At 47.5% G+C, this 26,612-nt stretch overlaps 1 protein-coding gene across 1 annotated transcript in view; it reads left to right on the top strand.

The window, feature by feature from the left end:
* Positions 1–26,612, top strand: part of HIPK2 (homeodomain interacting protein kinase 2) — a 172,531-nt gene that overhangs the window by 59,554 nt on the left and 86,365 nt on the right. Inside the window, exon 2 of the mRNA XM_049775970.1 lies at positions 15,784–16,867. Within this exon, the coding sequence (XP_049631927.1) occupies positions 15,784–16,867 (1,084 nt within the window). The remainder of the gene's footprint in view (positions 1–15,783; positions 16,868–26,612) is intronic.

Raw genomic sequence — 26,612 nt, 5'->3', positions numbered from 1 at the left:
TTCAGTTATTGGGGTGGCAGGGGTCACACTTGGCTGTGGTACACTGGAAGCAGTCTCAGTGAGAGCCATTATACTTGGCGTGTGCTTGGTGCTAGGGATCAAACTCTCAGCATGACTAGCCTCTGGCCCCAGGAGGATTTTTAAATTCTGCCCCACTAGGCCATAGTATTAGTACCACAGGTCAGGTACATGGCCTACCCAGGTTCAATCGCATCCTGTATGCTCTTCCAACTCTCTAGGACTGATTCCTGAGGACAGTAGACAGAGTAAGTCCTGAACACCGTCACATATGACCCAATTTTTTTTTTATCAATTTCTCATTGCAGCCATTATTTGGCAGAGGTGGGTTGGCTTTCTATCCCTGTTGTGTGTGTGTGTGTGTGTGTGTGTGTGTGTGTGTGTGTGTGTGTGTTGTTTCCTGTGTCCTCAAGAAAGAAGTGCTTGCTCTTGGTACCATTCTCCAGCTCAGCAGTGGGTGTTAAAGGTTCAGTGACTCTTGCTAGCATGGCATGTGGCTTAGGGTCCAGCCCTGGGAATGGGGCATTGAATCGAGAGGGTCCAATGGCATGAGTTAATCTGGACTTTCTGCATTTACTCAAAAAGCTGTTTGCAACTCGGAAGAAACACAACTATGATAGGATTTGCAGATTCAAGGAAGATGATGCAAAAGGTTATGAGAGTTCTGAAGAGAATCTTGTTTCTTTGAAAAGCCCTGGGCAAGAACACCGTGCATTTGGGTCTTTTCCCAGGAGAGAACCCCTTTTTTTTTCTCTTCTTACTCTCCAGGAATGGGGGTTCTGTTGGCCTTTGCTCAGCCCAGCCATGTCGCTCTTCATGGCTCCGAATCAGTCTCTTAATCATGTTCCTCATCATTCTCTCCTTGATTTGTCCCTGTATGTGACTCATACCCTCCCCCTGTGTGCATATCTGCCCCCCAGGATTACTCTCCTTGCCATCTGCCTTTCTTTCCGTCCCGTTTCTCCTGGGAAACTGCCAGCCCCATGCAGACTCCATTTGCTTCTCGGCATTGGTGACGGCTCCGTCAACAGCCCGGGCTTGGCCCTTGCCTGGCCGCCTGGCCTGGTTTTGCTTGTGGTACACAGAGAGCATGTCCTTTCCTGTGTCATTCTGAGGGCCTGCAAGGACGCTTGTCTGAATTTTGGCTCCATGACTGCTCTGTGCTCTGGGAGCGGCAGCCCTTGATTCCAGCCCTGCCCTTTGCTAGGGTTGCCACTCTCTGCTACCAGCCCTTGTGTAGCAGCTGATCTTTGTGTCACTGCTCATTTCTTAGCAGCACCCTGTCGTGTTTGGCCTCAGGCATGGACCTGTTCCCTGCTTCCCCCGCTGCTCCCCGATTTGCTCACACTGCTGTGCAGGCTCAGGAGCATGCCGTAGAGCATGCTTCATTTCTTCTGCCCTTCTATTCTGCCATGGAACGTGCCCCCATCCCCCTCAGGCCTGCTGTAAAGTCTTGCCCAATCAAAGACCATACAGCCCCAGCTTCCTGATGCCTCTGCTACTTTGGCCTATGGCTTGATGACAAGATGTCAATCCTTTGAACCTTCCACCAAATATGGCCACCTCCTGATTTGGCCAGTTCCTAGGGGGTGAGGCCAGTGCATCAGATGCCTCTTGTCCTGGGAGGACCCTTCATGCTAGATATGGTCCTACTTCAACTTGGTCTCTCTGAAGCCTGGCACTGGAGTCTAGAGGATTAAGATCTGTGTGTGTCGTGGGCCCAGAAGCTTCTCAGTGCTTGTGGACGAGGCTGCATAATTAGCATTGCACAACTTATTGGGCAAAGAGACATGGACTGGGAATAAAAGGATGTCAGAGTCACATGGGCTTGGACTCTTCACTCTTTTGGAAATGTGCCATCTGGAAAGGGAGCTGATTAGGAAGCAGCTTTACGCTGCTATTGAAACATGAACTTGATACGCCAGACAGTTCTCATTGCGGACTCATGAATATTGTTTCGTGTGTTATGGAGGATGCTTTCTAGTCTTTCACCCTTCAGAGGCGTCATGTTATGTTACACAGGGCAAGCAAGGATCCTACAGCTGAACCCTTTTTGAGGTTGTTTAGAAATGCTCATGTGATACATTATTTCCAACACTCCTGCGTTTTAATGTTTTGTTGTAAAATTTTATTACCTTATTGTTTGGGCAATGGAATCTCTAACGCAGAGCATTCCACTAGATATGAAAGTTAGTCCTTTGAGTTCTTTTTGTTTTTGGTTTTAGGTCACACCTGGCCATGCTCAGGGTTTACTCCTGGCTCTGCACTCAGAAATGCTCCTGGCAGGTTCGGAGGATTATATGGGATGTCTGGGATTGAACCCAGGTCCATCCCAGGTTGGCAGCGTGCAAGGCAAATGCTCTACTGCTGTGTTATCACTCTGGCCCCAGTCCTTGATAAGAAACCCGCTAAAGTTCTCCACAAATACTTAGTGTGTCCAAAATAATTGATCTCCACAAATACTTAGTGAATGTATCCAAAAGATTTTAGCAACTGAGGAAGAAGCATTGTATGTTGCATACACTAAAATATAGAGGTTTCTGGGTGGGCCAAGATAATACAGTGGGTAGAGGGATTTGCACATAGTCGAGTTGGATTTGATCTCTGACATCTCTTATGGCCCCTGAGTCCACCAAGAATAATTCTTTTTTTTTTTTTTTTTTTTTTAATTTTTGGTGTTTGGGTCACACCCAGCTGCACTCAGTGGTTACTCTTGGCTCTGTGCTCAGAAATCACTCCTGGCAGGCTCGGGGGACCATATGGGATGCTGGGATTTGAACCATCGTCCTTTTGCATGCAAGGCAAATGCCCTACCTCCATGCTATCTCTCCGGCCCCATGAATAATTCTTGAATGCAGAGCCAGGAATAACCCTGGAGCACCATCGAGCATGGAGCCAAAATAAAATAAAATAAAATAATAAAATATTAAGGATTCTGCTGCTGTTGCTGTGTGTGTATGTGTGTGTGTGTGTGTGTGTGTGTGTGTGTGTGTGTGTGTGTCTGTGTCTGTGTCTGTGTCTGTGTCTGTGTCCGTCTGTCTTGAGCCACACCTGGAAGTACTGGGACTACTCTGATGCTCATGGATTGCTCCTGACAGCAGAGGGACAATGCTTTTTTTCAGCCCAGAGGGACAATTTAGTGCCAGTGACTTGACCTGGACTTCCAACATGCTAAGCATGTACTGACCCTCGATCCCTTTAATGCCTCTCTTCAGCTTGGATTCTCTTCTCTCTTAACAGTGTAATTGGAGTCTGAGTGGTGATCACTTTCACATCTGCCAAACCAAAATTAAACTGTGCACTGACAAAAATAACTGTCACTGCTTTACTTTCTAGAACCTTCTCGAGCTTTTATAGAATTTAGTGTAACTGAATGCAGTTTTGGTTTTTTGGTGTTGTGTTTGGTTTTTTGGTTTTTTGTTTTTTTAAATTGTCGTTAAACCCTCCCTCATCCCTGTAATTTTACCAGAGCCTGATCTTCCAGTAGATAATTTGGGGGGTGGTGAATTGGAAAGGAAATGTGTTCAGATGTGAAGCAACTTTTTAGTTCATCTCATTGTGAAATTTAAATTTATGAAGAAACTAAGCAAATAAGCAGGGGGAATGGATAAAATGAGTCAATCTCTGACAAATATGTGAAAAAAAAAATCTCAGGAAGATCAGGAGATGGGATTTTGTTTGTCTGTTTGTTTTAGTAATGCTTTACTTTGGTGGAAAAATTTTAAAGGAAGGTGGGGGGATTTCTTGTTAAACCATTAATCCTAAGACTACATGGCCCAGGGTATGAACTATCGAGTTCAGGTTGAGTGCAGGGTTAGTCCACTTACTGTGGGACACAACACCCCTTGCTTGGAGTCACAGTTTTACCACAGGACCGTGCAAATGACAGCAAAGGAGGGCTTTCATGTATTAAGTTGACACAAAACTGATCCCAACCTTTTAGTTAATTGTCAGTCCACAAAACAGCCTTCGAGTCTGGGGGGACTGGGAGAACCTGGGAATCCTGAGCAAAAGGTAGAAATCAAGTATGGTACATTTTGTGATGGCACCAAGAGGACTGATGGTTTTAAGGCAGTGTTTGGAAATGTGTGCTATTTTGGTTTGGTTTGGGGACCATATCTAGCAGTGCTTAGAGACTCCTCTGGGTTCTGTGCTGGGGTATAAGGCGTTCACCCCTGGCAGTATTCCACAGAGTAAACCCAAACTTCCTGCATGCAAAACTTATATTCCAGGTCATTGAGTTTCCTCTTCAGCTCCTTTGCTGGCTTTAAAGTAAAATGTGACTGTTCAATGAAAAAAACTAGCTCCCCAAAAGTCAATCTCCTCCATCATTTAGGGGCGGGTTGTGCCACACCTGGCAGCACTCAGGAATTCCTCCTGACTCTGCGCTCAGAAATCGCTCTGGCTCGGGGGACCATATTGGGATGCCAGGGATTGAACCCACGTTGGTCCTGGGTCTGCCACGTGCAAGGCAAATGCCCTACCACTGTGATTTCTCTCCAGCCCCATCCTCCATCACTTTTTACCTTACAGCCTGCTGAAACACACCCTTACTGTGGAGGTATCTGCATGCAACTCTTTAGGGTGCACATGTGAGCGTGCATGTATGCATGTGTGTGTGTGTGTGTGTGTGTGTGTGTTTGTGTGTGTGGTGTCTTTTGTGCTAAATGATAAGAAATGACTCTTTATGGGGCCGGAAAGTTGGCGCTAGAGGTAAGGTGTCTGCCTTGCAAGCGCTAGCGTAGGACAGACCTCGGTTCGATCCCTGGCGTCCCATATGGTTCCCCCAAGCCAGGAGCGATTTCTGAGCGCATAGCCAGGAGTAACCCATGAGTGTCAAACGGGTGTGGCCCAAAAACCAAAAAAAAAAAAAGAAATGACTCTTTACAAGTCATGAACTTGACGTTTGCTACCCAGAGGGTATATTTGAATGTCAGTGTTAATCAGGGCTGGTTTGCATTTGCCATATGCCAAAATATATGTGTATGTATTAACATTTAATTATTTTTCTTTTGTATTTTGAGGCCAAAGTGGGCAGTGTGCTCAGGTCACCATATGTGGTGCCAGGTTTTGAGCCAGGTGGGTTATGTGCAAGGCTAGTAAATGCCTTAACCTCTTAACTATCTTTTTGGTTGCTACTACATATAGTTTCATTATATAGATTACTTTAAATTTTTTGTTTGGGGCTACACCCAGTGGCATTCAGGTTATTCCTGGCTCTGCACTCAGAAATCGTTCCTGGTAGGCTCGGGGGACCATATGGGATGAGGGGATTGAACCAGGGTCCATCCTGGGTTGACCACATGCAAGGCAAACTCCCTACCACTGAGCTATCGCCCTGGCCTGGATTGCTTTAAATTCTAACAATTTTTTGTTTGTTTGTTTTTGGGCAGCACTCAGAGGTTACTCCTGGCTCTACGCTCAGAAATCACTCCTGGCAGGCTCGGGGGACCATATGGGATGCCGGGATTAGAACCACCATCCTTCTGCATGCAAGGCAAATGTCTTACCTTCCATGCTATCTCTCCAGCCCCAACAAATTTGCTTTTAAATGGTTTTTACTGTTCATCTTATTAGTATCCATGTAAACTATCTCCAGCAATTTAAAAGCAGGTGATGTTACATATAGATCATCATACATTATTTTTTGGGTGGGTTTTTTGTTTGTTTTTTGGGGAAGCCACACCTGGTAGTGCTCAGGGGTTACTCCTGGCTCTGCACTCAGAAATAGCTCCTGGCAGGCTCGGGGATGCTGGGAACCAAACCTTGGTCTGTACCCGGTTGGCTGCTTACAAGGCAAACTTTTGTTATTGCTGTACTATCCCTCCGGTCCCAGAACTCATGGTTTTTGGGGTTTGTTTCTTATGTGTGTATGTGTTTTTTGTTTTGTTTTGGTTTGGTTTTGGTTTTGGGCCACACCCGGTGACACTCAGGGGTTACTTCTGGCTCTTTGCTCAAAAATCACTCCTGGCTTGGGGAACCATATGGGATGCTGGGGGATCAACTGAGGTCCATCTTGGGTCAGCCGCTTGCAAGGCAAACACCTTCCTGCTGTGCTATCTCTCCGGGCCCCCAATACTTATTGTTTGATTTTTATTGATGTGGGCTGATAATAGGGGACCTGCCTTCTAGGAGCTTTTGGTCTACGTTGGGGTGACTTGCTGTGCTGTCTGTCCTCTGAATGGAAGCAGCTCTCCCTCTTTTCTTGTGTTTCCTTGGGAGGCAGCTGGATGTTTATAAGCTGTTGTGGGGTGTGGAGCCATGTGGGGAGTGGGAAATGATTGCACATTTATCCTCCAGACCTTTCAATGACTTCCTCATGCCACACCCCTGGGCTCAAACACAACCCCCCCCCATATTTGCATTGTAAAGACCTCCTGGGTTCCTGCAAAGAAAAATTTCTAAGACCCTCACTAGAAGGGCAGCTCGGAAAAATCAAGGAGCTGTTGCTTAGAGTGACAGGAAGTTGGCTGCTCAGCTTTTCTTTGCTGCAAATCCCCTGTGGAGTTCAATGGGGAGAAAACACAGTGCTTCCTGTGGAGGAGAAGCCTCAAGAAACTCCCCTTCCGTTCCCCAGGGTCTCCAGAGCCCAAGAACCAGGATGCTAAAGGTCTCCAGCTCGCGGCCCTTAGAGCTAAACAAACCAAGATTTATTCCAGGAAAAAAATATGCCTCTCCACCAGCAGCATTTAGACCCTTCTGTGTTATTGCCCTAAGAGCCTTTCAAGATTAAGCTCTGCAGACACCAGCAGTGCTTAAGTCCTCTTATTGGGGGGACTAAGAAAATAGTAATAGTGGGACGGAAGGTGAGGCTCCATAATAAAGCACAAGCCTTGCTGGCATGAAACCCTGGCTTCCATCCCAGGCACTGCAAAAAAGGCAAAGAAAACTTATTGTGATCATTTAGTGATTTGATATATATAATATGTGTGTACACACATATTTATCGTATTGTATCTACATATAAGTATGTGAATATATATATATTTAATTATATCTCCTTTCTAGCCAAAACTCTCTTCTCCTGGCATCTGTCACCAGAGGTAGTCAGTGATGGTTTCCACATCTTATGACCCTTGGCTGTTGTCCCAATAACAAAGAAGTCACAAGACACCCTTGCCCCACTGTAAAATTCCACTCATACAGCCGGGACTCTCTAAAACTGGGATAGAGCTTCAGCCCCTTTGTGTAAATGAGCAGCATATTTTGTCTACTTCTGCCCCCTGGCTTCCCCCACGCCTCTTTCTCCTCCCTTCCCCCCCAACCCAAGTCTGTAAGAATTGAGAAATTGATTAAAACCAGGATAAAGGAAACACTTATTTGCTTTCCCTCTTTGCTGGACTGCTCACTCCTAGCATAGGAAGCAGACATTTCTCCTTGGTATACCTCAGCTAGAAAATGACCCAGAGTGACCATGTTCCATGCTGATAAAGAATCAAGGGAGGCAGGCTGATATGAATCAAAAGGAAGAAAGAGGTCAGGTGTGGCTCTGTACACGCAGTCTTTTTAAACTTTTTAAGTTTTGGTTGTACTCAGGGTTTACTCTTTTTTTTTTTTTTTTTTTTTTTTTTTTTTTTTTTTTTTTTTTTGGTTTTTGGGTCACACCTGGCAGTGCTCAGGGGTTATTCCTGGCTCCAGGCTCAGAAATTGCTCCTGGCAGGCACAGGGGACCATATGGGGCGCCGGGATTCGAACCGACGACCTCCTGCATGAAAGGCAAACGCCTTACCTCCATGCTATCTCTCCGGCCCCTGGGTTTACTCTTGACTCTGTGTTCTGGGCATATTCCTGGCTATGCTGGGGAACAGGCATTAAATGGTGGTAGAGATCAAACCAGATTGGTTACATGCAAGACAAGTGCCATAATCCCTGGTCCTATCTGTCTGGATAAGGCAAGGAGTCATGGTACAGAAGAGCAGCTCAGTCACCCAGGTGGAGACGAGTGTTGGAATCCACACAGGGCAAAGGGTTGTGTCATATCTGTTGGGTAGAGGTCAAGGATTCAGAGCTCATGCTGGGTGTTTGGCTGAAGTACCCCTAGAATCTGCCTTCTGAGCTGACATAGAGACTGTTCTTCTCTGACTCAGGCTTAATGCTGAGTCACATCAGGTTCTGGGGCCACCAGGAACAGGCCCAGAGACAAGCATGCTGCCAGCCATGGAGGCTGGAGTTGGTGGGCCCACAAAGTGCTGTGACCATTGGTGCCCATAAAGTGGCCAGAGAACTGAGCTCCTTACACTCCCTGGCCTTACACTCCCTGGCCAAATAGATTGCCTACCTTTCTCCAACTACATATCTAGTTTTGTTTTGTTTTGATTTTTGGTTTTGGGGGCCATGCCTGGTGGCGCTCAGGGGTTACTCCTGGCTCTGTGCTCAGAAATCACCCCTGGCAGGCTAGGGGGACCATATGGAATAAAGGATTCCAAACAGCGTTCGTCCTGTGTTGGCCACATGTAAGGCAAACACCCTGCCACTGTGCTTTCGCTCCAGCCCCGCACATATCTAGTTTTACATGATAAACCAGCTCAAACCTGAACCAAACACCAAGTAGAATGAGGTGATGGTTATAGGTTATTTCCTTCCAGTATAGATCCTGGTTATAGAACCCCAGTATTAACCATGTGAGTAAACTGTTGAATAGTTAACAGTTGTAATTTTGCAAGGTAGACAGGCAGTGGGGGATTCATATGGTAAAGGCCACCAATCTCTACTCATCTTTGGTATGGAGGGACCTGGATTGTCTTGTCTTTGGATAAATTTGGAGACACAGCAAGGGCCTGACAGGTAGGGAGGTTGAGCTGCAAGACTGTCCAGGTAGAAGTACAACAGCCCGAGCTAGAAGGTGGTAAGTAGAACGACTTAATAGGATTGTTCAGGGACTAGGACGTTGCATAGAGAACATGTAAAATTCAAGAGTGTTTCAATTTCTCCTCAAGGCATGAAGGAGTCACTGAAAGTTTCTGAACAAAAGAGTGTCATCCTTCAAAATGTTCTAGGACTGGTGGCTGAATGTGGGCAAATTAAAGGAAGAAGGAGTACTCTGGTAGACCAGATGTCTGTGTTTGCTTTCATTCTGCTAGAAAAGAACAAGTGCCTTAACTCTGGAAGTGGCAGCAAGAACAGAAATTGAGATGGATGCAGGAGAAGTTTTGAAGGAAGAGGACATTAATGACTCATAGCTTATTCTTGGGGCCATGAAGAAGAATCACCAAGCTAAGTCCACAGTGTTTGAACCCATTAACTAGCAGACAATTTTTTCAAACCGATGCAGTGATGTTAGAATAAAGGGGTGAAAGGGCTGTATTTTTAGGAAAAGATTTTTTTAAAAATTCACTCAGCTTTGAAAGATTCTCTTTGATCTAACATGAGGCAGAAATATATTCCTTGGAGGATGCAGGAAGAGCTTGGCCTGCAGTGATCACGGGGGAGGTTCCTGGGTGCAGAAGACAGCCTCGCAATCTGAATGGATGCCGTCTTCCAGAGAGAATAGAGTCAGAAGGTTGGAAATGCCGACCTTTCATTGGATGGCTGGGAATATAGCTCAGGACATATGTCCTGCGTGCTGCCAGGAGACCTGAGCTCCATGCTCCCTAGAGTACTGCCTGGGCACCTTGCTGAAAGTGGAGTACTGCTGGATGTAGTCCAAGACCTTGAATAAATAAGATGAAGGGAGAAGAGCATGCCAAAATGGGCAAGTGGGGAATACTCTCCGCTCCAAATTATGGCAGATCTCCTCGAGAACCAGCCTGAAACCTTGCGAACAAAGCTCTTACATCAAAGTAAAGAGACAAACAGACAAGACAGCTAGAAAGCAGATGGAGACACAGAGATACCATCACTTAGAAAGGGACCTACTATTACGAGGAATAAGTGATAACTGAAACACCCAGCACCCCCTTTTATATTCCTACACTTACAGACTGGAATTGGTCAAGAAAGGGCACAAATGAGGTGGGAGTCCCAACCTGTATTTCACAACCTGGTAGACAATAGTGCCGGGGGGCATCATACCAGATGAAGTCTCAGTCACAGGCCCCGTTGCACACCTATGGGCAATTCAGCCTCCTCTGGCAGAGGGCTGATATGTTGACCAAGCAGCCTTTCTCCTGGTGTACAAACATTCCAAATCTAGCCACTGCAAGCACCCTCTGCAGACAGAAACCAGTTTGTGGCCTCCCCTATAAAGTACAACCAGTCATCAGAAGTACCCATCACCCATTCCTCCCTATGCTCCCTGCCAGCTCCAGGTTAATCAACAGTGCTGATAGGGTGCTTATCCTGTCCTCCAATAGCCCCCAAGCTCCTCTTAAACCGTCCCAGCCTGGCTTCCTCAGGAATTGCCCAGATCTGTGTAACTGAGTTGACCTTGAACCCTGGCTGCTACCTGCACACTCTTGAACTTAACTCACTGGTGCCCACCTGGCTCTAAATTTAGAATTCCTACTGACTGTTCAGGCCTCCTCAGACACAGGCCAATATGGGCCTCCAGACAGGAAGATGGGGAAACTTACACACGGAGGTATATCATGACAGCAGCCTTGAGAGCTAGGCAAGCTACCTGAAGATGACTTCAAAGTAACAGTTGGGATGATACTCACTGAAAGTAGGTCATAGGGACATAGTCTCTTCAAAGGCAGAGGAAAATCCAAAAAGAAATCATGGAGTGAAAGAGTAAAGCAATAGGATTCAACATGAAGCTGGAACAATAGATAGCACAACAAGTGTGGGGTTTGCCTTGCATGTGGCCAATTTGGGTTCAATCCCTGGCATCCCATGTGACCCTCCTCAGCCCTCCAGGTGCGATTTTTGGGCACAGAGTGAGGAATAACCCCTGAGCACTGTTGGGTGCCCCCCCACCAAAAAAAAAGGATTCAACAGCAGAATGGAAGAAGCCAAACTTGAGTCAGTGAACTCAAATGTAAAACTATCTCAAAGAAAGTAGAAGGCCAGGGATAGGTCAAAGGACAAGAGAGCATATGTGGCCCACACAGGACCCAGCTTCTATTTTGACACTGTTTGGCCACCTGAACACTACCATTGTAGCCCTAATGACCCACTAGCAACCACTCGAGAAGCCCCTAGTGCCCCTAAAATAGAAAAAAATAGAAAAGTATGAAAAGTCATGAAGAGGCAGGAAAGAAAGTTTTGTATGCAGGAAGCCCAGGTTTCATCGCAAGATCACATGTTTTCCTCATGGCTGGAAGTGACTCCACCAACCACAGAGCAGGGAGTAACATTGGGTCACTACCAAGCATGGCCCAAAAACAAACAAACAGTAAAAAATAAAGATTATTTATGGGACAACCTCAGGAGGTACAGTATCTGCATCTTAAGATTAGAGAGAAGATTCCTCTTGGGCCCGGAGAGATAGCACAGCGGCGTTTGCCTTGCAAGCAGCCGATCCAGGACCAAAGGTGGTTGGTTCGAATCCCGGTGTCCCATATGGTCCCCCGTGCCTGCCAGGAGCTATTTCTGAGCAGATAGCCAGGAGTCACCCCTGAGCACCGCCGGGTGTGGCCCAAAAACCAAAAAAAAAAAAAAAAAGATTAGAGAGAAGAGCTCAGAGAGAGAGAGAGAGAGAGAGAGAGAGAGAGAGAGTGTGTGTGTGTGTGTGTGTGTGTGTGTGTGTGTGTGTGTGTGTGTGTGGCGGTGGGGTAGACCATACCAGGCAATGCTCAGAGGTTACTCCTGGCAGTCCTCATAGGACCATAAGGAATGCCAGGGATGGAATCTGATTAATCTGGGTTAGCCACATGCAAGGCAAGCACCCTAACCACTGTACTATCTCTCTGGTCCCAGGAATCAGCTGGTCCCAGGAATAGCTGAGAACTTGCCTAAACTGGGAAAGAAGTTAGGCACTCAGATCCAGAAAGCTTAACTCGTCACAAGCAAAATAAACTGAAACTTGCAAACCAAGACATGATATAATAAAAATGTCCAAAAGCAAAATAAAGGGGGCCGGAGAGATAGCATGGGGGTAGGGCGTTTGCCTTGCATGCAGAAGGATGGTGGTTCGATTTCAGCAGCCCATATGGTCCCCCGAGCCTGCCAGGAGCAATTTCTGAGTGCAGAACCAGGAGTAACCTCTGAGCGCTGCCGGGTGTGACCCAGAAACAAAAACAAAACAAACAAAAAAGACAAAATAAGGAAAGAATTCTGAACACAACCAGAGAAAAACAGAGTGACATATGAAAGAAACCCTCAACCCCCACCCCAGTTTTTTATTTGGTTTTTGGGTCACACCTCTTGATGCTCTGAAGGACTGAATCCAGCCTAGCCACATCCCAATGAATTGCTCTACTGAGCTCTCTCTCCAGCACCTCTATTCTCAAGTTAATTTTTCCCTTGCTCCTTTATTTCGTTAAGTTTGGAGAATTTTACATTTCAAATATTGCCTTTTTCAGTTCTCACTTTTATATTTCACTCTCCTTGAATCAATTTTCTCTTTCCTATTGAAGCATCTTGGGACTCCTCTGCTTTTTCTTCTTTACTTTTCCAGTCTTGCTAGGATTTATCCATTTTATTTACCTTTCAAAACATCCTTTTTGGTTTCACTGGTTTTATCTAACCTTTTTCTGTTTTCAGTATTGTTAACTTCTCATAAATAATCCAGTTTCGCTTTTCTGCTTAAATGGGGCAGATCGTGCTCTGACTTCCTGGAGGTAGAATTTAGATTGTTGGTCTGAGGAAGTTCTTTTAAAATGTTTTTTAAGAAAAAAAGGCCTTGGGGGTCGGAGCAATAGCACAGGGGGTACTGCATTTGCCTTCCATGTGGCCTAACCAGGTTCTATCCCTAGCATCCCATATGGTTGTCGTCCCCTCCAGCCTTCCAGGAGCAATTCTGAATGTAAAGCCAGGAGTAACCCTTGAGCACCACTGGAGGTGGCCAAAAAAAAACAACCCCAAAAAAAAAAAAAAATAAAAAAAAAAAAGAAACAATAGTCTCTAGGCTAGGCTGGCTCAGAGGTAAAACACATGTCACTCATGAGTGAGCCCTTTGGTTCAGACCCTACCACCACTACCCCCTCACCCACACACACCTTTGATATTTGCATTTACCTTTCTTAGTTTTTGGTTCTGGGCCACACCTGGTGGCACTCAAGAGTTATTCCTGGCTCTGCACTCAGAAATCACTCTTGGCAGGCTCAGGGGACCATATGGGAGGCCTGGGATCAAACCCGAGTCCGTCCCGGATCAGCAGCATACAAGGCAAAAGTCCTACTGCTGTGCTATCACTGCAGCCCCTGCATTTACCTTTTAAAACCCTGCTCAAAATATTTGACTAGTTTTGGGTTTGGGGAGGGTCAAATTTAGTGGTGCTCAGGACTTACTCCTATGACAGTGATTAGGGGATTATATGGGATGCTAGAGATTGAACCTAGATTGGCTGCATACAAAGCAACTGCCTTACCCACTGTATGATCTCCATGACACCACTCCAGCCCCTAGTCAAAATATTTTGAAATAGTTCTTTAGTGGAATAGAAGTATATCATTTAATGCCTAAGTAATTTTGTGGTATTTTTCTGTTAATGATTTATGGTTTAATTCTATTAAAGTGAGAATTCTATTTCTATGAATAAAATTCTTTTTTATTTTATTTTATTTTATTATTTTACTTTTTAATGGTTTTTGGGTCACACCCGGCAGTGCTCAGGGGTTATTCCTGGCTCCGTGCTCAGAAATTGCTCCTGGCAGGCCCAGGGGACCATACGGGATGCCGGGATTTGAACTGATGACCTTCTGCATGAAAGGCAAATGCCTTACCTCCATGCTATCTCTCCGGCCCCTATGAATAAAATTCTTAAAATTTAATGCAGGAAAAAAAAAAAAACAAAAAAAATTAATGCAGGGATGGAGTGATAGCACAGTGGTAAAGTGTTGGCCTTGCATGCGGCTGACATGGGACAGACCCGGGTTCAATCCCCGACATCCCATATGGTCCCTTGAGCCTACCAGGAGCGACTTCTGAGCTCAGAGCCAGGAGTAACCCCTAAGTACTGCCGGGTGTAGTCAAAATAAAAAAAAAAAAATTGTTTTTCAATGCAGGGAAAGAAAGGTAGTACACTAAATAGAGTACTTGCTGAACTGAGATCAATCCTGGGATTCCCATATGGGACCTAAACACATCTACAGATTGATCTCTGAGTGCACAGCCCCGAAATAAGCCTTGAGTACAACCTAGTGTCTCTCCAAAACTGAAATAAATGAATAAAATAAAGGAGGAAAAGGAATAGGAGCCCCCTTTAACAAGCCACCCGAGACAAAAAGAGATCACAGATCCCCATTACCAGAGATAACAGCTTCTGGAAGGGGAGCTGACACCCTCAGTTTAAGAATCTGCCCAGAGGTTGAATACGAAAGGGGCCAACGTGAGGCTGGCATCGAGGAGGCCATTTGCCTCAAAGGACACAATCCTGTGTCGAGTGCAGGGAAATAGATTAAGCATGAGATAAATAAACAGGGGCATGTATCATGGGTGGCTGGTGAAGAGAAGCCAAGAATTCAGAGGGCAATTGTCTAAGTTGGGAGAGGTGGTGCATGGATACAGGTGTGTGTGTGCGCATTATGTGAAGATGAAAGTAGGGTTGAGCTCATAGACTGGTCAAGCCTTCACTCAGTGCCTGGAACCAGTGCACAGGGCAAAACTAGGTTGCATCAGAAGAGCCGAGAGAGTGTGGGAAGGAGAAAGAAGGAAGTGGGACTGGCAGGTTGAGGTGGGCTCAGGGAGTAAGGATGCAAAGCAAAGCTCCTGGCTGTGGACCTCTGCACACAGTGGGAAGAGCTTATGTGGAGAAGAGAGGGAGAGAAGGAGTGAGCATCCTTGTGGAGGAGTGGGGTGCAAGAGAGTAAGAATTCAAAGACTCACACATGAGGGTGGCACCACCTCATGGTGCTGACCTGAACCCCATTTTCTTTGTGCTTTGTAAAAATGTTTATCAATCAATGGCAGCTTAGTAAAACAGCTTCTTCTTCATCTGATTTTTATTTTCCTGAATGCTCCGACTGCAAATTAGGAATTGTTTCCAAGATCAGCATAATTGCAAATGGTACAGCTGCTCCTGTTGGGCGCTTACAGGTTTCTGAGGTGCTCTGAAGCACAGCAAGGACATCAGTACAGAATAATAGCTACTTTCCCAACACATCTGGAGATGTATGGAATCTAGCAGAGAAAAGGACACCAATAGCGCCCAGGAATTGAACTCCCCAGGTTCTCCCGGCCCCGGTTGCTAGGATGTGTGAGAGGCAGGAAACAGCGAGAAGGTCAGCCAAGTTCTGACCCTCCTGGCCGTGCCGAATCCATTAGCGGTGACTAAGATGCTGGCCGGTAGTGGTGACTCGTCTGGGCAAAGCAGGTCATGAACGGCTGCAGGGGTGAGCGGTGGGGGAGGGTTTTCTCAGTGAGAGAGAACCCAACAGGTGCCAATGAGTCACTCACGTGGGGGGACAGCTCCCCGTACCTCACAGTTACCTCACAGTTCGCATCAAACCGTTTCTGTCAGCGGCCCTGTGTGAGAAGCCAGACGCTGGTGTGTAGATGTCTGAGTGTGGCTCTCCCTGGTGGCGGCTAGAACACCAGAGGTCCGTGGCCCCGCAGACTCAGTGGCCAGGTGGGGTTGAAAGAGTTGCTTTCTAGCCTCACTTTGAGGAAAGGGGGGTGCACTTGGGGGTCCTCGACCCACCACTGCTGAGGATAGAAACAGCTGCATGTCCATCCTCAGTGCGTCTCATGCTGACTCACTGTCTTGCGCCTCCCTCCTCCCAGGTATGGCCTCGCAGGTGCAGGTGTTCTCCCCTCACGCCCTTCAATCAAGTGCCTTCTGTAGTGTGAAGAAACTGAAAGTGGAGCCGAGCTCCAACTGGGACATGACCGGCTACGGCCCTCACAGCAAAGCGTACAGCCAGAGCAAGCTCGTGCCGCCTTCTCAGCAGCCAGCCACAACCGTCAGCACCTCCTTGGCCCTCCCCAACCCCAGCCTCCCGTACGAGCAGACCATCATCTTCCCAGGAAGCACCGGTCACGTCGTGGTCACCTCGGCGGGCAGCACGTCCGTCCCCGGGCCCGTCCTCGGCGGGCCCCACAACCTGATGCGTCGCAGCACTGTGAACCTCCTGGACACCTACCAAAAATGCGGGCTCAAGCGCAAGAGTGAGGAGATCGAGAACACAAGCAGCGTGCAGATCATCGAGGAGCACCCGCCCATGATCCAGAACAATGCCAGCGGGGCCACGGTCGCCACCGCCACCACCTCCACCGCCACGTCCAAGAACAGCGGCTCCAACAGCGAGGGCGACTACCAGCTGGTGCAGCACGAGGTCCTGTGCTCCATGACCAACACCTACGAGGTCTTGGAGTTCCTGGGCCGCGGGACCTTCGGGCAGGTGGTCAAGTGCTGGAAGCGGGGCACTAATGAGATCGTGGCCATCAAGATCCTCAAGAACCACCCGTCCTATGCCCGGCAGGGCCAGATTGAAGTTAGCATCCTGGCCAGGCTCAGCACTGAGAGCGCCGACGACTACAACTTCGTGCGGGCCTACGAGTGCTTCCAGCACAAGAACCACACTTGCCTGGTCTTCGAGATGCTGGAGCAGAACCTCTACGACTTCCTCAAGCAGAACAAGTTCAGCCCCCTGCCTCTCAAGTACATCCGGCCCGTGCTCCAGCAGGTGGCCACGGCGCTCATGAAGCTCAAGAGCCTGGGCCTCATCCACGCCGACCTCAAGCCGGAAAACATCATGCTTGTGGACCCTTCCAGGCAGCCCTATAGGGTCAAGGTTATCGACTTTGGCTCGGCCAGCCACGTGTCCAAGGCTGTGTGCTCCACCTACCTGCAGTCCAGATACTACAGGTAAGCCCCAAGCTCGGGGCCTCCCTAGACACTCTGGCTGTGGGTGAGAAGGAAGTTGGGGTGGGGTTGTGGGAGAGGGCCGGACCTGCCCCTCCCTCCATCCTGGTAATAGATGAGCCAACATTAGAACCTGCTGCCTGAAAGCTGATGGAGTGAGACTCAGGGCTGGTCCTTAGCCATCCTGAGAAGAAAAGGGGTATCCTGGAATGGGGGTGTAGGGCCGAGGCATAGCAGGGGGCTCGGTCCTTGCAGATGGGTGGCCCCGGACAGAAGGAGGTAAATAAAGGACTTGCCTCCCCTTACGACCCTAGTGTTTTTATTGGCAGGAAGACACCAAACTTGAGCGGGACCTAGATACCCCATTCTGAGCAGGAAGTGGGGATTGAAAGGGCAGGCTGCTGACAGGGGAGCTCCCAGCAGGGGACCCTGCTCTTTAGGCAAGATTCAGCACTAATGGGGTCTAGATCTATGATGCCAGGGTCCCCCAGGGAAAAAAGCAGGCAGGAGGGACTCTCAGAGTGCTGGGGCCGTTGGGTTGATCCTGATGGTACACAAACTCTGGGTTCGGGGACAGATGGTGTAAGGGCCATTGTGGATGTGGTAGAGGCAGTGAGGGAGAGTCAGTTACACACTCAGCAGGGATTCACAGATCTTGTGTGATTTAAAAAAAAAAGACAAGGGAAGGGATGTGGGGCAAAGGACCATAATCTGTGGTGCTCAGGAGCGATGTGGTTCTAGTGATTGTGGAGATCAGGGCATTGCCATTCTGCCTCCTCCTTTTGTTCCAATCCCAGGACCACCTCGAAACCCCCTAGGAGAGGGGATCTAAGGAGAGAAAGTACACAGCAGGAAAAGCACTAGCTTTGCATGTGGCCCATCATGGTTTGATCAGTTCCCCACATCCCATATGGCCCCCCCAAGCCCTGCCAGTATTAATGCCTGAGCACCTCTGGGTATGGCCCAAAATTCCAAACTTGATACAAAATAAAAAGCACCTAAGATTGGGTGGGGGGGACTCTTTTAGAAATTCATGACTGGGTATCTCCATCCCCACCAATAGGAAAACCCATCTCTTGGCGCTCCCTATTTTATCTTCCCATCCCCCATTTTCGGGCCACACATAGCTGTGCTCAGGAACCACTCCTGGTGAGTTTGGGGAACCAGGTGCAGTGCTGGGGATTGAATCCTGGGTCTGCTCCTTGCAAGGCAAGCACCCTATCCACTATCCTATTGTTCTGACCCCTTCCTCCCTATAAGAAGATATTCCTAGGCTGGGACATTGGTGGAGGGAAGCAGACCCTTCTCACAGAGGGTTCAGTTCCTGGAACTTAAATGCATGAAACTCTTTAACAAGATTGTAAGTCACGGTGCCTAGAATAAAATAAAATGAAATAAGAAAGCTGTTCCTTGGCAGGTATGAATCTCAAATGAGGGGCCTGAATCTGATTCAGACCTCACCACTACCACCACTTCACTGAGTGCAGCTTTTGCACCCTCTATAATAAATAACTATCCAGAGAATGTCAGTCAGAAAATAGAGAAAATGCCTTTTTTTTTAATGAATGATTTTTTTTTATGAAGTACATAGTTGCAAAGTTGTTCATGATTGAATCTCAGTCATGCAATGTTTTGACATGCATCCTTTCACCAGTGCATGTTTCCTGACACAATGCCCCAGTTTCCCTCCTGCCCTCACCCATCCTCATCTCCCACCTGCCTCTATGGCAAAAAGAGAGGGAGGGAGAGGAAAAGAGAGGAGAGGAGAGAAGGCAATTGCTCTCAGGCTTCAGATCGCTGAGGCGAGCATGATCATGTGTGTCACAGGAAACAAAGGCTGCTTTTTCCCTTTAATTCTAATGCACAAGTATCCCCATCCAACTTGAAGGTCAGTTGCATGGTTAACTGTCAAATCGCCCAGTTCTGCAGCTTGGCTGTGAATAAGAATCACCCCCAGAGCTTGTTCTGGACTGAGATTTCAAACAGCCTCCACCCCCACTGCACCAGACTCTAGGCGAGTGCAACCCCCAGCCAAAAATCTCCTCCTTTGTGAATGCATGTGCCCACACACCCCAATTCCCCACCCTACATACACATATGCACACCATACACATTCCAGCTCACCACCCTATACACACACACATGCAGACGTGCATGTAAACTGATGCACCTTAACCCCTATCCTACACACACCACAGGTACATACACTCTTAGGTTCACTGCAGGGAGCTGGAGTTGTGCTAGGCCAGTGCATGCTGGCTCTTTGCAAAGTGCTGCAGAGAGAAAGAGGTTTATTTCTTTATGGGGTCCTCCTGGGTCAGCTGTGGCAGTTCCAGGGAAGTGGTAGGTCATCTTACTTGCTCCTGTCGCCTCCCTGCATTTTCCTTGTTGTCCCAGAAGTGGCTCAGTCTGGGGCATAGTAAGAATGGGGGTGCCTGGCAGTAAAGACTGGGATAATTCTTTCTGTTCTTCACCTGACCTGAAAATGTTTAGGTCTCAGGAAAAGAAAAATCACATGGCATTCAGGCAAAAATTATTGTCCGTGGCTCAAGCGTGTAGAAATTTTGTGTCTGCTGTCAAACTACTCATTGAGGGGGAAAGGTATAACCATACCATACCATACCATGACCATATGGCATCAAGGATCAAATGAGGGGTACTCAAATGTCCAAGAAAAAATAAGTAGATGAAGAACCTGTATATGGTGCATCTACAGCACGGAATACCATGCAGTCACTAGAAAAAAATGAAGTCATGGAATTTGCCTAGACATGGATAAACATGAGGCGTATTATGCCAAGTGAAATGAGTCAAAGGGACAGACATAGAATGATCATACACATTTGCAGGATATTTCCTGCATAAGCAAAACAAAACAAAAACAGTATGAGAATAATACCCAAAGATAGTAGGCCAGAAGGACTGGTCCATGGTAGGAAGTTTGCCACAAATAGTGGGGGAGTGCGGTGAAGTCAGAGAAGGTATAATGATGATGATGATTGGAAATGATCACTCTGGATAAGAACTGAGTGCTGAAAGGAGGTAAAGTGATATGCATGATACTCTTTCACTAGCTGTATTGCAAAACACTGGAAAGTTGAGGGTGGGGGAGAGAAAGAGAAGAAAAGTGCCAGCCATAGTGGCAGACTGGTAGGGGTTGAGGAGCAGAAGGGAAACTGGGGATATTGGTGGCAGGAAGTGTGCACTGGTGAATGGATGAGTGTTAGAACATTGACTGAAACAATAAAGAAAATTTTAAAAATAAAAAATTTAAAAATTTAAATTAAAAACCGTTTTTTAAATAAAAGGTCCTGTGTGCAAAGCATGGACACCAGTACAATGAGCCATCTCCTCAACTTCCAGAATATTATTCTAAGTGGCTTAGCATGAAAATTTTTTTTTTGGGGGCCACACCCGACGGTGCTCAGGGGTTACTCCTGGCTGTCTGCTCAGAAATTGCTCCTGGCAGGCACGGGGGACCATATGGGACACCGGGATTGGAACCAACCACCTTTGGTCCTGAATCGGCTGCTTGCAAGGCAAACGCCGCTGTGCTATCTCTCCAGGCCCAGCATGAAAATTTTAAGGCCATTACTAGGACCTTCCTAAAATGGGCCCAGAAATGTAAGGTGTAACAGGAGACCAGTGCCCATCACCATTTTCGCCTAACTTTTTTCTTGGCAAAGATGATGTTTTAGATGAGGGTGGAAATATATGTATGTGTTTTTTGTTTTATTTTTTTTGTTTTATTGGTTTTTTGGTTGTATTTTTTTTTTTTGGTTGGTTTTTGGGCCACACACAGTGACGATCAGAGGTTATTCCTGACTCTGCACTCAGAAATTGCTCCTGGCAGGCTTGGGGGACCATATGGGATTCCAGGAATTGAACCCAGGTTCATTCCAGGTTGGCATCATTAGCTGAAGCATATATCCCTTTTCGTGGCATTCCCACACACTTGCAGGTAGAGTGGCTGTTAATAACCTGCAGTGCCAGGTATCGCAGACAGCAGAGCAGGCTCATGCAGGATGCCAGGGGGTTGAACTCATGACCACACACACACATACCAACAAAGCAGGTATTCTAAGTCCCCTGTGCTCTTCCTGTGGGACCAGGAAATACATTTGATTTCATTCAGATTATCCAGCATTCTCTGGATGCCTCCATTGTGTCTTGGGGTAATAGTACTGAGGGGTTTGGAGGTGAGGCTTGATCACTGATCATGAGGCATTTCCTGTCTATCTGAGGAAGATTAAAAAGCACTCACAAACCGGTTGAGCGTGTAATTCTGATGCTTTGATATTACAAATGTTTGATCACTCGGCTGATATGCATTGCGGCTCTAGGGACCCAGCGAAGAGCAGAGCCAGTTAAGGAAATTTCGGAGTCAATGAAAGACTTAGCAAGATGAGTTAATCGGGCCGATCTTTCGAGCCAGAGCTCTGGTGAAGGAAGGTAGAATTTAAAGGCAGTGAAGGCTGTGGGGGGGAAAGGGTGAAAATTTCGTGGAGCTTCAGAAACTGGAATCAGTAGAAGATGTGGGAAACAAGAGTGACACCAGGAGTAGGCGGGCTTGGATTGGAAAATCAAGCTTCGATGACTGCAGTCTGACCATGAAGCATTTTTGTTTGTTTGTTTTTGGGCCACACCTGGTGACACTCAGGGGTTACTCCTGGCTATGCACTCAGAAATTGCTCCTGGCTTGGGGGACATATGGGACGTTGGGGATCGAACCAAGGTCTATCCTGGGTCAGCTGACTGCAAGGCAAACGCCCTACCGCTGTGCTATCATTCCAGCCCCCATGAAGCATTTTGATATAGGTTTAAGGGCCTTGGATGTAACAATGGAGTCATTCGATGAAGTGCAGGGTGTCAGGGAAGTTAACCCATGGGCAAAGGAAACCAAGAGAGATAGGGGAGCCTGGAAACGATGGTATTTGTTCAATAATAAAGGGAAAAGATCAAAATTCTATGTATTTTGAGACCTGTTTTATAATGGGGGTTGCCCCCAGCTGCATCCCAGGATAAATGCAAGCACTTTAGTGCTTTTAATTCTTCTGCTCCTTAAATTACTGGATACACTGAAAGTTAATGTCTCTGTTCTGTGGCTGGTTTCTCTCCGGCACAATTCTGAGCCTGCTTACCCACGTCTCGAGACTGTTGAGTCCTCTGTCCCAGCTGACTATCCCTGAGTCACGCATGATTTGTGGCATAACAGCTCCAAGCTCTCCACACAGCTGCCTGTGGATCCTGTCTGAGCCAGGACCTTTGTTTATGAGACGCTCCGATCTGCAAGTTCAGGGCCAGGGAACAGCTTTCTCTCCTGGAGTTCATTAGCCCAGACTAGCGACCTCCCCATGAGCAGGGAACAAGACGTTTTCCCAAATACCACTCTCTGGAGTTGTTGCCAAAACAGGGGCATGACTTCACAAGGCCTTGAGAACAAGCAGGTCTGACATTTGTAGAGCTTGTGCTGCTTATGAAGTGTAAAAGGTACCTGGCTTGAAGCGAGGTTCAGCGAAGAACGGCCTCAGAAAGCAGCGACATCACAGGCATCGGTTTGCCGATTCATCTTTCATGACTAGTAGCAACACCAAGAGAAGGTGCTGGTTTACACTTGGAGGCTACTCGGTGACTGTTCCCCCCACTGACACCCCCATTCACCCGGGAGATGGTTATAAATAATGTGGACGCTCTGACACTTGCACTTTATTTTTTTATTCTGGCAAGTGAGGGAAATAGCAGCTCTGGCGTGCTAGAGGGACTGACAACTGTATGTGGTACTCAGCACCTCCCGGTGCCATCGCTCTGTTGTTCGCCACCACCCTCCTGCCTGGGCTCCCTTCACAGTTCCTCACCACTCGTCGGCAGCCATTTTATTTGTCTTAGAGTCTTTAACTATTGACAATGCATAGGTGCATGTTGGTGTGTGCTGCACAAGTGATGTTCATTAGGGTGTGTTTGGAATGTAAGTGTCTTGAATATGTTAGTGCTAGTATACTAGGTAGGTTATTGGGATGTGTGTACGTGAAAGACTACTGTATGTCCATGTATTGGGTGTGTGTTAGTATAATGTATTGAGTGTGAGTGTGTTTGCACGTGTCAGTGTGTTTATTGTGTGTTGGGTAAGAGTGTATTTGATATGTATTGGGTTGTAAGTATGTTGGTCTATATGCTGGGCACATGTGTTTGGTGTGCAGGTGTGTGTGTGGATTGGGTGTATTTGATATGTGTAGGGTGTGTGCTGGTGTGTTTGTATATTACATATGTATGTGTCTGGATATGAATGTTTGGGTGTGTTTTGGGTATGTGTGTTGGAAGGTTTAGGGCCCGTTCAGTGGCAGTAAGTCCACCCATCCCCAGGCCTCCCTAGCCTCTGTGGGTTCTGCTGCACTAGACTGGGGGCATGCACTTTGCCTGCCACCACCTTATTTATGGAGATGTTGACGTTAAGTTAGAAAAATTTTGGCAGGAACACGAGGAACAAACTGTTGATGCCATTTCTTTGTCATCTGCTGACCTCCAGTAAAAGATTTCTAGTCCTCCTTTTTGAAAATTAGAACTTATATTGGCAAATCAAGTGCACTAAGTGTGAACCCCAGAATATAAATAGATGTAGCACCAGGAGTCAGCTGTTCCCACTTGTAAAAGTCGAATAGATTCACCCTGAGCAGCAGGAAGCCGAGTAGAGGATGGGACCCTCTGTACTGGTTAGGGGTGAGGGTGCCACGGAACTACACACAGGCAAAGCTCACCGAACTGACATCTAGTTTGATGGGGGAAAGATGGGGGACTTGGATGACAACTCAAAGAGCGGCAGCATGTGCTTTGAAAGCTGGAGGTCTAGGTTGCATCCCCTAGCCCTATCCACATGGTCTCCGAGCAACCCCCAGCACTGAGCCAGGAGTAGCCCCCCATTCCCCAAGCATTGCTGGGTGTAGCACCAAAAAATAAAAATATCACCAAAATGTAAGGTTGGTTGGTGTTTTTCTTTTTAAGTTTAAATAAAACTTAAATATCAGTTTGTCCCTAAAGACCTCAGGGAAGCTGTTGTTGATATTAACCTCTGAAACCTTATCTTAACTTAGTTTTTCTTCCTGTTTTTATGTTGCGTTTGAGTCAAAGAGATATATTTGTTCATCCTGTAACAGGATGGCCAGCATATAGGGTCAGTCATTTCTAGAAAAGGCCAGACCAGGGAAGGCAGCGGAGGTGGTTTGTGTCTGTCAGAATCCTACTTGACAGGAGACTCTGCTCCATGGGCTGACAACCCAGTGACAGGGTTGGCCTTGGAGACAGAAGTGATCCCTCTGAGATGACTGAGATGACTAAGGCTTGAGAGGACCAGAAGGAAGGTGGAGTCTTCCTGGGATTTAGACACCCAGGCTTCCTCTTCCTGGGGGCCCTGCCCTGGCTTCTATCAGCCAGCACAGTGTGTGTGTTTGAAGCATCAGACAGCTTTTCCCTCCCACCAGCCTCCTGTCAGAAGGGATTTTCTTCCATCCTGCTGGTGAGGACAACGACGACAACGACGATGGAGCAGTTTATAAGAGAGAGGGCACCTATGTGCCATCTTGGGTGCCTTGGGACATCTGGTCTATCTTCCATCAAAGGCCTTGGCCCTCGAGACTCCTATCCCCATGGTGATCCCTGGCATCACAAGGCCCATCCTCAGCAGCCTGGCTTGGTCTACACTGGTTGTTACTACCTGTGTTCTCCGGCTCTGTTGTCCCAAGAGCATGGCTCTCTCTGCATTCCTTCCCCTCACTCCAACAGGAGCTTCTCACTTGTTTCGGTGGAGGATCAAGAGGGTCAGCCACATGTTGCTCTGTCCTTTCCCCAACTTCCACTGTTAGGGAGAAGTCTGTGTGTTTGCTTATCTCAGCTCCCAGCCACCATGCACTGTTTGCCTTGACCCTTAGCTACTCTGTCCAGTGCACATGGCAATGGTGCCCAGGGGTGCTGGGATGTTCATTCTTGTTCATCAGCATTCCCTCCTCTTCCTCAAGTCTCTATTCCTCCTGCTGTTTTTTGTCCTTGTCCTTCATACTAGGTTCTGCCCCGAGTCTACAGAATCCCAACACACACACACACACACACACACACACACACACAAAGCCTTTGTAAGCTCCCCTGCTCCCTCAGCTTGGGTGTCGCACCCCCTCAGCCCTCCATCCTGTTTTACCTTCCTCCCAGGCCTCCAGAGCCAGGTTCTCCACCCCAGTCAATTTTCCCTCCTCTATTTTTATTAGTTTTTTGGATCACATCCAGGGATCCAACTCAGGTCCATCCTGGGTCAGCAGCATACAAGGCAAACACCCTGTAACTGTCCTTTCATTTCGACCCCTACTTCTTCTACTTGGCACTTAATATGTCTTGTTAGTCCTTCATCCCATTTGATGACACAAGACATAGAAACTGTCCCAGGGCCCAAGCTTGGGCTCCCACAGCCCATGAAGCTCTGTGAATGGCCAAGGCTGAGAGGTCTGCAGAGGTGACATAGAGACAGAAGCAGGTCCCACTGAGATAAGATTCGAGTCTCCCTTGTCTGCCAGGTCAGGTAACATCTGTCATGGGACAGGGAATGTTACACGTAGCCTGTCTTGCAGACACGTGATTGGTTTGTTTCTATCCATGAGCGGGGCCCTCCACCCTCTCCTCCCTGGGTCTGGCTGCTTTGTCACCTATGTGACAGGAGGTATGTGAATGTCATGTTCTTAAATGCTGGTAACACTATCTCTGGTCGTGGGGATAGGAATGCGGAGAGGTTACTGCAAAGATCCTGTCTCTGATCGTGTCTGTGTAGATGGCATCTTCTGTGTTCCTTCCTTGGAGGAGGACTTGGAGGAAACCAGCTCGCTGAGGCACAACAACTTTCCCATATGCCTGGGGCAGAGACCATAGGCAAGAGTGCCTACTTGCCTGCAGGAGACACCAACGTGTCAGGCACCCAGCTCATGGGGTTTGCCTGTACCTTGGGCAAGAACTAAGGGCTTTCCAGGACTCCAGGAACAGGACTTAGTGTGGCTGTCCCCATAAACCTTGTGGGTCTCCATCTTCCTGGGCAGTCAGTACAGTGTACAAGGTTACCTCTGCTTGTGACTAACCAGGAGGGTTAGTGTACCCATTCCATTCTGGCGAGTCTCACCGAACCTGTACAGACAACCAGGGACCATACAGGAGCTGGGTAAGACATAAAAAGTCAAAACTCGGACCAGGGGCCAGAACAATAGTACAGCAAGGGAGGGTGCTTGCTTTGCATGCAGCCAGCCTGGGTTCAATCCCTGGCATCCCATATGGTCTCCCAAACACCACCAGGAGTAACTCCTGAGTACTGCCGGATGTGTCACAAAAACAAAAACACAAGAACAGACTGGAAAAGCAGAAAAGACATGAATGCCAGCTGGTGGGGGCAAGTGAGGGGTCAGGGATCAGAGAGCTGCCCTCTCTCTCTGCTCTTCAGGCCTCCTCACCCCAACAATCCCTCCCCCCCAGAGCAACACCTCCTGTCCTCTGCCAGGGGTCCTCAAACTTTTTAAACAGGGGGCCAGTTCACTGTCCCTCAGACCATTGGAGGGTCTGACTATAGTAAAAACAAAACTTATGAACGAATTCTTATGCACACTGCATATATCTTATTTTGTAATGAAACAAAAACAGATACAAATACAGTATGTGGCTCTCGGGCCATAGTTTGAGGACCACTGCATCACTACTCTGCATGATGCTACTTGTCCTGCTACTTCTGATG

This window comes from Suncus etruscus, chromosome 1, assembly GCF_024139225.1.
Source record: "Suncus etruscus isolate mSunEtr1 chromosome 1, mSunEtr1.pri.cur, whole genome shotgun sequence".
Classification (NCBI taxonomy): domain Eukaryota; kingdom Metazoa; phylum Chordata; class Mammalia; order Eulipotyphla; family Soricidae; genus Suncus; species Suncus etruscus.
This window is presented reverse-complemented; position numbering and strand designations above follow the sequence as displayed.